The following is a 12,576-nucleotide window of genomic DNA, read 5'->3' on the forward strand; positions in this document are numbered from 1 at the left end:
CACTTTGTAGACCAGGCTGGCCTCGAACTCAGAAATCCGCCTGCCTCTGCCTCCCGAGTGCTGGGATTAAAGGCGTGCGCCACCACACCCGGCTTCATTGTAGAGTTTTTTTTGTTGTTGTTTTGTTTGTTTGGTTTTTTTAAAACCTGACATTGTGAAAATGTTCCCAAAGTTTGCTGGGTTGAGCCCTTTTGTTCTAAGTCTACCTGAGGCTGCTTTTTACGTGTGCCTTGTGGGTCACAGTTGTACAGAAAGTCCTCCCCCCATCTGTGGAGGAGGCCAGCTCCCCCTTCATACCTTTACTGTCAGCACTGCCCTTTGCCTGTCTGTTAGCACACGTCCTTCCTGAGTTCTAGTATCCACTTTAGAGTTTGCTTCTCCCCGCTGTTCAGTCGTCTTCTTTCATTTCCATGATGTAGTTGAGCTACATGAGAAATTACCCGAGATGAGGATAGCAGAAAAGGGGAAACCATGATGTTGGGGGATTGGGAGAGCGAGGACTGTGGTATGGTAGGAATCTTAGGAAGACAGGAGTTGCCAGACCTGGCCCATGAGCAAAGGGTGCTTTTTACACTCAAGTAGCTGAGGCCTGAAAGTTAGATGAACTTTACATTGTGATATTTACTATAGGATTCTTTTACAAGGTCTTGCTGTGGAGGCCTGTAGCTTGTTAACTCTTTCCTCTGCTTAGCTTCCCAGACGCTGGGATTACAGCATAGTAAGCCACATGCTTGGCCATAATAGAAAGGTTTTGTTTGTTTTCTTGTTTTTGTTTATTTTTGCTTCTGTTCTAGTTTTTCAAGATGTTTCTCTGTGTAGCCTTGGCTGTCCTGGAACTCAATTTGTAGACCAGGCTGGCCTTGAATTTAGAGATCCAACTGCCTCTTCTATCTCGAGTGCTGAGATTAAAGGCTTGTGATACTACTGTCCTCCACCCCATTTAAAATTTATTTCATTTTTAATTAGGAGTATAGGTGTGTATGTGGGGGAGGGAGCAGAATGGTGATGGATCCCCTAAATCTGAACTTACAGGTGGTTGTAAGCAGCCTGATGTGGGTGCCAGGAATGAACTCCAGTCCTTTTAAACCAGTGAGCTGCCTCTCCAGCCTTAACACGGTAGCGTTGTATCTGAATCCAGCCCTATTCATAAGCGTCGTCTAAGCCTGCCGTTCCGGTAAAGAGCAGAGTTGAAAAGTTGTTTGGGGGAGTTTCTGGCTGTCAGACCCTAAAATATTTGCTGAGACGCTCTTTACACATAACCGTTGTGACCTAGCAAAATGGCTTGGTTAGGGCTGTCAGGGCCCACCTGAGCTGGGTGGCCTTGGTAAAGGTGGGTGTCAGAGTTTTGCTGTAGGCTTCTTGTAGCAGTTGATCATTTAAAAAAATTTTTTTTTTTAATTTCTGATTTTGATAAACTAGATCAAATAGATAGGCAAAGTTTTATGGTTTTATAGAACAACTAGCAATTAGAAGGAAAAAAAAAACCCATGAACTTTTAATTATTTTCTAAGCAACAACAGTTAAAGAACCCTAAACACATAAGCCAGCTTTTTTTTTTTTTTTTGTATTTGTAGTGGTAGGTATTAAGAATAGTTTTCTTAAACAAGTGTGATAGTCTTAATTGTAGTTCCAGTGTCTAGCTGTTAGTTCCTTTTCAGTAGGAGGTCCACTGATAAGTTAACTGTAAGGCATGTGTATAGATGGTGTTTTAAGCCTGTCTAACCCGCGACACATAAGCACAGGTAGTTTTCTTTAATTTTCCTCAAACAGGACTTGCCAAGACCAACAAATGTGTTGGAACTTGAAGGAAATGAAACTCTACCTTTTGTGTAACTCAAAGGAATTTTTTTTGTCCTCTAATACAGCATTTCATTTATACATTGTCTTCAGGGTATGCATTCCTCTCTAATAGGAACGTCTAACGGCTGAAGTTTAATCGTCTTCAGAAGCACTCTGCCTTCTGCCATGAAATAGCTAAGCTCCTTAAAGCCTTTGTGAATATTTTTGTTAGTTTGGCTAAAGTAGGACTGACAGCGATTATTATTAATAATGTTTGTAATATGGGAACGACTGATCTTTACCAGCTATTTCATTGTCATTAATCATTACGTATTTAGATGCATTATGTTGTCTTGACTGTGGACACAAGCTTTGCATAACTGTAATGTCAAGTAGGTTTTTTTCAAGGCTGTAGAGGAGGGAGGGAGAGAAGTGGGCAAGGTGATGCTTCCACGGTTGCAAAGAATGTCCTGCCCTCCCTCATCCAGTAAGCCAGTCTCATCTGTCTTCATCTGTACTTGTGTTATGTCAGGTAGGGTTAATGGAACCCATAGCTATTTGCCATGTGACTATGGAGGGGTGGTTTGTATTTTTTCCTTGTCAGATTGTTGAGGGAAACAAACATTTAAGACATGTTCTCTGTCTTCAGGAAGTTTAAAATACAGGGAATTTGGGCTATGAACCCTCCTTACAAATTGATCTGTTTTAGTAGCTAATGGGGAAGGAGAAAGCAAATATGTTAAGTAGGACTCACAAGACATCTGTCTGCATTAGGGCCACATCTTTACGAGGTGACTGTTTTCTCGTTCTGCATCTAGGATAAGACAGAGAATTACATGCCAAGTTCTCACAGGGAAAGCCCTAGGTGGGCACAGTGTGGCAGTGTAGTCTGCTGGGAGAGCACAGGCGAGCAGAGCATGGAAGTGCATGTGTGCGCAGTGCTTTCTGGAGGCCATGGGTCTAGACCCTGACAATGATCACGCTCCAAGTTATTTTTCTTTGTTTTACAAACACAACTTATTTTGTTTCTGACAGATGTGTAATGTGAGCTTCCTGTGTAGAAGCTATTTATAGTTATGTGAATTTTGGGAGTCTTTTGATGGGTTTTATTTCTTCTTTTTAAAGCATAATAAGGGCCCAGTGCATCTATGACAACTGAACATGTAGTACTGGGAATTATATTTGTAGGTTAGCTCATGAACTTAACAGTTCTATGGTCTGCACACTATAAAGACACCATTATTCTCAAGAATAACTGTCTCCTTCCGCCTGGAGCTGTGGTTTTGCTCCAAAGCTCATGCTGCTTCAGTCTCTAGTAAAATGAGTGGTAAGAGATGAAGGAATGGCTTAGAGTTCAAGGGAAGACTGTTGATTGTAGGCAGTGCTGTCTCTGCTCTTCACTGTGTTTCAAACTCTTGGGTATTTTTTTTTTCCCAGTATATTTAGTAAACCTTAATGAGAATAAGTAAATGTTCATCCTCCCCCCTTTCTTTCTTTTCTTTTCTTTTTTTTTTTTTTATGACAGTAATGTCAGCAAAAGTGTCTTACATATGTAATTGTTTGCAGTTGTTGAGGAAGGTGGATTTCACATTTTTGTTGGGTCACTAAGTCACTGAAACATTGGGTCACAGTTTTATGACCTATTTGGAAACAGTCTTGACTGGTGGGGTAGGGTGGAGCACAGACATTTTTTTGTGTTTTTCAGTCCTGCCCTGCCTCCTTCTGCAGACAGGGTTTCTCTGTGTAGTCTTGGTTGTCCTGGAACTTGCTCTGTAGACCATTCTGCCCTCAAACTCATAGAGATCCTCCTGCCTCTGTCTCCTAAATGCCAGGATAAAAAATATGTACCACCACTGCCCAGCTGCTTCTCAGTTTTTAATCAGTCAATCAATCAATCAATCAATCAATCAATACCCTGCCTTCTTCCTGAAACAAATTTCAGATACCTTAAAAAAAATAGACAAGGGAAGAGGGTAGAGTTGTGTAGGTCAGTTGCTTAACATGTGGGAGGCCCTGAGCGTGGTTCCCTATTGATGTCCGAGAGGTAAGTGAGGAAACTGGAGAGAAGAGAAAATCCAGACAATGTGGGATTCCCACTGTTGTAAAGCATGAAGCTATATATACATCAGCCTCTGGATTTATCCAAGGTCCAGGCATAAAAAAGCATGTGATGTTTGTCTCTGCAAGACTGAAAGATTCCACAAAGTATACAAGAAGCCAGGGTGCTGAAGTTCATAGAAAAAATCACGCCCTGGTCCTGCAGAGGGAGGGAGGAGCACTTGTGCTGTGTGTTTGGTGATTGATGTCCAGCTAGTACAGGGCCGTTCCTAGGTCGGAGTTTCTGTGGTCTGGTTTACTCCTATGATTCTACATTGAGAACAGAGAACACTCAGATGGACTGTCTGTAAGGGTGTCTTAAATGTCCAACATGGCAGTTTCCTTCTATCTTAAAAAAAAAAAAAGAATTATTTATCTATTTTATGTGTATGAGTATACTGTCGTTGTCTTCAAACACACAGAAAAGGGCATCAGATCCCATTACAGATGGTTGTGAGCCACCATGTGGTTGCTGGGGATTGAACTCAGTACCTCTGGAAGAGCAGTCAGTGCTCTTAACTGCCAGCCATCCCTCCAGCCCCTTTTCTTTTATCTTTAAAAGCAGATTGCTGTTTCTTTAGGGGATCTTGGAATGAGGAAATTAGCTTTCATTTCAGTACCAAATTGCACCAAAAAATTGTCATTTCCAGAACTATTGAATGATAGTAGGGGGCTGGGGAGATGACTCAGTGGTTAAGAGCACTGACTGCTCTTCCAGAGGTCCTGCAACCACATGGTGGCTCACAGTCATCTGTAATGGGATCTGACACCCTCTTCTGGTGTGTCTGAAGACAGCAACAGTGAACTCATATACAGTCAATCAATCAATCAATCAATCTTTAAAAAAAAAAAAAGAATGATAGTAGGTTATACTGTGGCTCGACAGAGGCTTTCGAAGACTGAGTGCCTGAGAGTGCAGCTGTAGGTCATTTGCCTGGCACTCATTTTCATAGGGGAGCCGGCACCCCACAGCCCTTCCTGCTTCCTGTGTAAAGTTTGCTATAGTTCTTGCTGGCTTCCTGGATCTTTTTGGATCTTCCTGGAGTGGATGACACGCTCACTTGTCCTCTCAGTCCTTCCAGAATGTTGTTTCCCATAACTGAGTGCAATGTCCATATTGGGTAGCAGCAGATCCATAAGCAAGAGAGTTATTCTTCTAGGCTGGATTTGGATTGTCCTGGGGATGCAAGTATGGGGATCAGGGAACTTTAGTTGGAATTTAGTTGACATTTATTGGCCAAGTGATGTGGTCAAGCAACGTCTTCCCTTACATCATCTGTAAAATGGAGAGAGAGGATAGTGTTGATCGTAAGATTATTTCAAAGGCAGAGTGAGAGAACACATGTAAGGACTAACAGCAGCCCCACACATAGTAGGTACCCAGCCTACACTGCAGCCCATAACTTCTGTTTCATAATGAAGGAGGTGGAACAGACCAATCCAGCTTCCCCTGCCTCTTTAGTAGGTAGTTTTGGGGATTGGGCATTTGGAAATCTCTCTCTCCCTCCCTCCCTCCCTCCCTCCCTCCCTCCCTCCCTCCCTCGTTTCTAACAACCTTATCTTCTTCCAGGGAAACAGCACCCAGAACGATCTTCCAGAGAGTCCTGGATATCTTAAAGAAGTCTACTCATGCAGTTGAGCTGGCCTGCAGGGATCCCTCCCAAGTGGAGCATCTGGCTTCCAGTCTGCAGCTGATCACCGAATGCTTCAGATGTCTTCGGAATGCTTGTATAGAGTGTTCTGTGAATCAGAATTCCATCAGGTAGTGACACACGCTCTTCTGAGTTTTTCTTATATGGTGGTTAATATTTTTGCTTTATAGTGCTGCACATTTTTTTTCTTTACTAAACTATCCTTTACCTCTCCAGGGAAACATCCCTACTTCTTGTATTCTCTTGTTTAACAAGAGGGATTATTCAGCTTTCCTGATTTGATTCTTCATGTAAGAGTGATTTGAGTTTGGCATTGGTTCCATATTTCTAGGTTCTGCCAGTTCTTGACCCCCTTTTAATTGCAAATATTTTAGTGACCCTGTGTTTAAATTAAGCAAGACTATTTCATAATTTTCTGAGGTTATCTGTATTAAGACTCTAAAGCTCTGAGTACTTTCCCTTCGTCTTAAGCTGTGTGAGTTTCTGAGAAGTGCTAATTCAGAGCAGAGGGTGCTCTCTGCTGCTCTTTCCTTTGTACCCAGAGCTGAGTTTTTCTCTCTTCTTGTGCAGCGCCCTCCCCCTACAAGACAGGGTTTCTCTGAGTAGCCCTGGCTGCCCTGAAACTCACTCTACAGACCAGGCTGGCCTTGAACACAGAAATTCCCCAGCTTTTGCTTCCCAAGTACTGGGATTAAAGGCATACACTACCATGCCTGGCTTTTCCTCTTGCTTTTTTGAAACAGGCTTCTTATTAAAATTTTGTTTTAGAATATTTTATTTGAAATGAAGTCAGAAGCTACAAGCAGAACGCTCACCTTTCTTTCCCGGATTTGCATGTAGAAAGGGCCTCAAGGCCGCTCCATCACTGCTGTCATGGGTGAAGTTGAGCTGGTCCAGAAGACATTTGATTCTCTTGGCTGCTTAGACAGCCTTATACCCGAGGCTTTAATATGATTAATGAGATTTTTAAGATGAAAGGGAAGGAAGAAAAAAAGTTGGAGTTGTTTTAGTATCAGTGCTGAGACATACCTGCCATCTCTTTGCAGGAAATGGATAGAAATAGCCATAATTAATAGTTATTGTTTTGCTTTTTTAGCTAATTAATTTTTAAACCCCTTTAAAGATTTATTTTTATTTATGTGTCTATGTGATTGTCACATGCGTACTTTGGGGTACCAGTAGAGTGCAGATAGGGTGTGGGATCCTCTGGAGCTGGAGCTGGTGGGTGGAGATAAGCGAACTCCCATCCTCTGGAAGACCTGCAAGTGCTCTTAACTACTGAACCATCTCTCCAACCCCAATACCAGGATTTGAAAACATAACTTCATGTTCTGGAAACATGGGCCAGGACGCCAGTTTCATTTGTACTTTCCCGGATCAGAAAGGACAGGGGCCTAGAACAGAGACTGCATGTGGGCATCTTTGCTGGGCTGGCCTCAGTGGGGAGGAAAGAGGCTCTGGCAGCATGTTTGGGCCTAGGTGCCTTACTTGCAGTATCCTTGCTTTAATCCTTGGGATAAATGGAAGAATAGTGTGCTACAGTTTTCTTCCAGTTTTTCAGAGGTGGAGACTGTGGCTTGGAGAGGTGAAATAGCTTGTCCCGAAGTCATTGACTGACGTTTAGGGAGCTCCATGTTGAAAGCAAGTCCTTGCCATGGCTGAGCCCACAAGGCTCTGTTGTCTGTGAGTCTACCACCCTCCTGCAGTCAGTCAACTACCTCAGCTTGGACATGGGACCCTGTGCATGTGGAGGAGCTAGTCAGGGTTCAGATCGAAGCATCCTTATGTGTGTGTGTGTGTGTGTGTGTGTGTGTATGGGGGTGTGTGTCTGTACTTTATTCCTTTGTTATCCCATGTTCAGAAGGTAACATGCCATTAAAGCCAAGATCTCTTTTGTGTAACATGGGATATAACACAGCAAAGCAAAGAATCTGAAATCTGAGTCATGTGACATTTCAGGAAGTACCCAGCATAATGCATTATATAAATAAATATAACTGTCGCTGCTGGGGTCGCTGTACTGTTTCCGTGTAGGGCCAGCTAATAGCTAGTTAAGCTTTGGGGTCTTTGGCACATTTCTCAATTTTTCCATTGTAATGTGACATCAACCAAACAGTATGTGAGAAGAGTGAGCATATTTGCATTACATTTTTAAACTCTGAAATTTGAATTTCATTAAATAAAATTCACATGATGAAATTGTATTTTGATTTCTTCCCTGCAGCCCCCTTGCAGCATTTAACAAAGGACAGTGTCCCACTGTCTTAGGAGCTGTTGCCTATGTAGAAATGAGTAGAGCAGGTGAACATCCTCTTTCCTGAGAGCAAGTGTTGTGGTCTTTCTCTCATTGACTCCTGGGAGAAGAGGCTAGGGCAGTGACTGGCCACCTAGACCTGGGGGAAGAAGAGAGAGTGCCTTTTGCCACATTTATAATGACCGTGACCATTTGGTAACTCGGGCTTAATGTATGGTTCTCCAATCTGATCCATACAACTCAGGATCTTCTCTTTAGGAATGCAGACTTAATTCTGACTCACCTTGAGAAGGGAGTGAGTTGGGGTGGTGTTAAGTTTTCGGTTGCTGTGGCACATTAGCACAGATAGAGGGTTTAAAACAACAGTTGTATCCTAGCAGCTCTGGCTGAGGTTCTGAAGGCAGGCCTAAGGTTAGAGCATCTGCAGGGCTGCTTCCTTTCCACGGCTCTGGAAGAAATACTTCCTTTGTCTCTTCTTGCTTCTAATGGCACAGCAAGAAACTACCAAACACAGTCGTTTTCCCTGATTTGGCACCAAAAATAAGTAGGCACAGCCAAAAAACCGCCAAACATAGCCATTCTCTGTGGATAGAAAGAACAGTTTTAGTAAGAAGTCTTTTGGCTGCCTGGGGCAGTAGAGAACAGCAGCTAGCTCTAAGAGCTTACATGGTTGTTGTAGCTGTGCTAAGAAGTATTCGGGTACAGCTAGCTGTTGGGGGTTTCTGAGAAACACTCTTGGTCTTTGTTTCCTGACAAAACCAAGCTCAAATGGGGGTCAAGTCACTGCCACTTTGTGGGCCTACTTCTTTGTGACCTAAGAGTTGCTACTTGTGATACTATCTAGAAATCAGGTGTCCATTTCTGTATGACTGACTAGAAGCTAAGGGTTCCACAGTTTAGTAACTCACAGAACTCAAGGCAGTGGGTTTCTGGACCATTAGATTGCATATAGACTAGGAACATCCATGTGGAAGGCTGTGCACATGACTAGGTCTAGGGTGGGCTGAGGACCCATGTCCTCTCTGGGTATGCTTGCCCTCTTCTGGCATTTTGATGCGTTCACCAATCTGCAGCCTCCTCAAGCCCCCATGGCTAGTTTTTCATTGGAGTTTTCATTATACAGATATGGTTAATTAAACCATCAGTTGTGGTTCTTGAAGTTAGTTTTCATCTCTCTCCCCTCTCTCTGAGGCTGAAAGTTTTTCTCTTGGGCCCTTGGCAGCTGGACCATTCTGAAGCTGTGTTTGAGTTACTTTCACAGCATGAACTCAGATGTGATTAGAAGGTATTCCTATCCGTCAGGAACTCTGTGCCAGGTGCTCCAGCAACAGCCAACTGCAGACTACGTCTATTGCTGTGTCTCTTGCCCATGTAAAGTATCTTAAAAACAAAACAAACAAAGGAGATGTGGTGATTTTTTTTGTTTGTTTGTTTTTGCTTATCCTAGTTCACCCATTGATCTTTAGCATTCCCATCTATCACATTCAGGATACATTTTTGTGATCCCAAGGTCCCCACATTGTAAATCCATTACAGCAGCTCATGTTCAGAATGCCTTCTAAGTCTCATTAGCTAGAAGTCCCACATCCAATCCTGTAATTAGCTAAGTTACATATGAAACTCCAGATACTGATCCATCTTGGGACAATGTTCCACTTTATCTGGGACCTGTAAAACTAGAAAACAAGTATCTTTTCTCAAATACAGTAGGCAGATTCCTTTCCACACAGCTCTAGGATGCTGTCCAAGGACTTTTGGCACCACACAGCAGAGATCACCATTCAGTAGTCTCTAATGACATGTTCTCATCTCCAAACACTGTGCCTGCATGTGTGTGTTTCTACCAGCAGTCAGTCTTAGGCGCTGTGATTTCTCTCTGTCATGCTTCTTAGGGTTCTTCTAGCCTCTGCCTGCTGGCCAAAGCCTTTTTTTTTTTTTTTTTTTTTTTTTTGAGGTTTTTTTGGTTTTTAGAGACAGGGACTGTATCTGTAGCCAGACATTCAAGACAGAAAGGTAGGAATGTTTGAAAGAAGCAGTATCTTGAGAACTCAGACACCGTGAAACAAGCTTTTTTTTTTTTTTTTTTTTTTTTTTGAGGTATTTGTTACAGCGGCACCCCACTAATCAGATCAGATCTGTGTCACTTAACTCTGTGACATCTTACCAAAAACTTAAACAGCATATACTTACTATCTTAGAGTTTTGGAGTTCAGCAATCCATAGGGGATTGGCCTGGATGGTCCTTCCTTCTGGAGGCTCTGGGACAGAGTCAGGTTCTTTGCCTTGCCAGTTTTCAGCCCTTCCACATTACTTGGCAGCTAGCCTCCTTTCTCTTGGTTCCAGCTATCTTGTGTTCTTCCTGTAAGGAGCCTTGTGCTACAGTAGACCTCCATATAACTCAGCACAATCTTTTTATCTCAAGATTATTGATTTGGACTTGTCTGAAAAGTTCTCTTTACCCGATAGTGTAATAATTACAGATTTTGGTAATCAGGACGTGCACATCTCTGGAAGCTATTATTCTGTCCTCAGTAGGAGCTGTTCATCAGTTACCTTAGCATCATGCATGAAATCATCGTTTGAAATTCAGTATTAGGGAAGAGCATATATTTAGTTTAACTGTGTCTTACAATTTAACACAGGAACCTGGATACGATTGGAGTTGCCGTTGATTTGGTTCTTCTCTTTCGTGAACTTCGGGTGGAACAAGACTCTTTGTTGACAGGTAATGTACAGTATAATTAATGGACTACTATCTTGAAAACTGTTTAAAACTAATGCTCTGAGTGTTCAGTCATGCATTGAAACACATGTTCTGTATTTCATGAACGATTAAAGAGTTAATGGGAAGGTAAGGTGCTGTGACCTCCTTTCTGTCCTATTGTGGGCTGACTTGTCTCTTCCTAGTGTCTTAGGCTGAGGCTTCTCTTAGTCTGTTTGGGTTGTTGTGGCAAAATACTTAGCTTAGGTAATTAATAAAAGCAGACATTGATCATCCTAGAGAGTGGGAAGTCCAAGTTCAGGGTTTCAGCATATTTATTATATGAAAAGGGCTTGCTCTCTGGCTCAGTGAAGGCACCTTCTTCTTGGGTCAGAAAGGCAAAGGGAGGCAAAGGAGCTCTTGACTTCTTCTAGGGGGCTCTAACTGCAAGGCCTAGCTATCCCTCACAGCCCTTGTTACTTCCTACCAACACTTCAGAGATTTGATCTCAGCACGTGGATTTCCGAAGGACATGAACAGTCAGACCTCAGCAGGATCTTCACCTCTGTGTCTTTGGAGATAAGATTGTACAGGAGGTAATAAGGTACACTGAAGAAGTTTTATGTCTTCCTGAGAAAAGGATAGTGACACATAGCTACAGACCATGTAAGACACACATGAAGCGGATTGCAGTCTAATGTCTGGAAGTAACAGGAGAAACCAGCACCGGCTGCACCTGAACCATGGACTTGGAGCCTCTGAAATGGTGAAAGTTATATTTTGAAGCTGTCTAGGCTGTGGTCTGTCCAGGCCGTGGTTCTTTGCTGCAGTGGCCTGATATGACAGGTGCACTCACTGCTTGTGATCCTTACAGATGTGACCAACACTGTTTTGATTTGACTTTGAACACCCCTAGGCTCATGTGCTGAGCATTCGGTCCTCTGCTACTGGCACTGTTTTGGGAGGTTGTGGAACATTTAGGACACAGACTCTAGCTGGCTGATACCAGCCATAGGGCAGGGCTTCCAGTCCATCTCCAGTTCTACTTGAGTTCTCTGCTTCCTGACTGCCCAGACAATGTAACCAGTTATAATTTCTTCTAGTCTAACCACAGGCTGCTCCGTCTGTCACTAGGCTGCCCCTTCATGATGGACTGTATCATCTTAAACTGTGACCCACATTAAATCCTTCCTCCAACAGCTGCTTCTCTGGTATTTCATCACAGTGGGGCTGCTCCCACCAGTGACTCTTCCCAGGAGCTCACCCTCCAGATACTAAGTCTGTAGTCAGTCAGTTCCCTCCAGTGACCCAGAGGGAAGTTAGCACTTCTTGTTAACGCTGTTGGTGTGGGATTAAGAGCAGTACTCAGCTTCTTAGCTTGAAAACCTGGAAGGTTCTTAGACTATTTGAAATCATTGAGTTTTTTGTATTAGTAGCATGAATGCTTTATATAAAAGTTATTATCTTAACACATCATTAAATGATATAGTTTTTTTATATGACCTTCATGTCCAAGGAATTGAGACATTATGAATAAGTATAAATTATTTGGTATAATCCAAAAAAAAAAAAAGAAATTAAAAAAAATAATTGTTACAATAAAAAGCAGATTCAATTTACAAATATTTCTTCACCCCTGTTCTTCTACAACATGAGGGGGTATGTTAATGCTACCTTCCCTATCTCAGTGGATGGGTAAGAGCTAAAGGTGGGGCTGTCTGCTTACAAGCACCAAAAGGAATCCCAGACACTGAGTCAGTGCTGTGTGCTGCAGGCGTGCCTGCTGGTGCTTACTCTGCTCTGTGGGCGATTTCCTAGTGTTGGCGTTCCTGATTCTTTTTTTGTTTTCTTTTGCTGTTTTGGGCTCCTAATATTTGATTTAGAAATTCTCTTTTAAATACATTAATAAGTCAGTTACCTGGTGTGACAGCAAGTGCTGGTGTCTTAAAGTTAACCACGTGATCTAAGATTTTATTTTATTTTATTTTATTTTATTTTTATTTTTAGGTTTTTCGAGACAGGGTTTCTCTGTATAGCCCTGGCTGTCCTGGAACTTACTCTGTAGACCAGGCTGGCCTCGAACTCAGAAATCC

At 42.6% G+C, this 12,576-nt stretch overlaps 1 protein-coding gene across 2 annotated transcripts in view; it reads left to right on the top strand.

Moving 5' to 3' along the window:
* The window catches only part of Atxn10 (ataxin 10), a 122,627-nt gene that overhangs the window by 17,809 nt on the left and 92,242 nt on the right, over positions 1–12,576 (top strand). For both annotated transcript variants that reach the window (XM_021216379.2, XM_029548100.1), the window contains exons 2-3: positions 5,447–5,638; positions 10,425–10,507. In XM_021216379.2, the coding sequence (XP_021072038.1) occupies positions 5,447–5,638; positions 10,425–10,507 (275 nt within the window). The remainder of the gene's footprint in view (positions 1–5,446; positions 5,639–10,424; positions 10,508–12,576) is intronic.

This window comes from Mus pahari, chromosome 17 (assembly GCF_900095145.1).
Source record: "Mus pahari chromosome 17, PAHARI_EIJ_v1.1, whole genome shotgun sequence".
Classification (NCBI taxonomy): domain Eukaryota; kingdom Metazoa; phylum Chordata; class Mammalia; order Rodentia; family Muridae; genus Mus; species Mus pahari.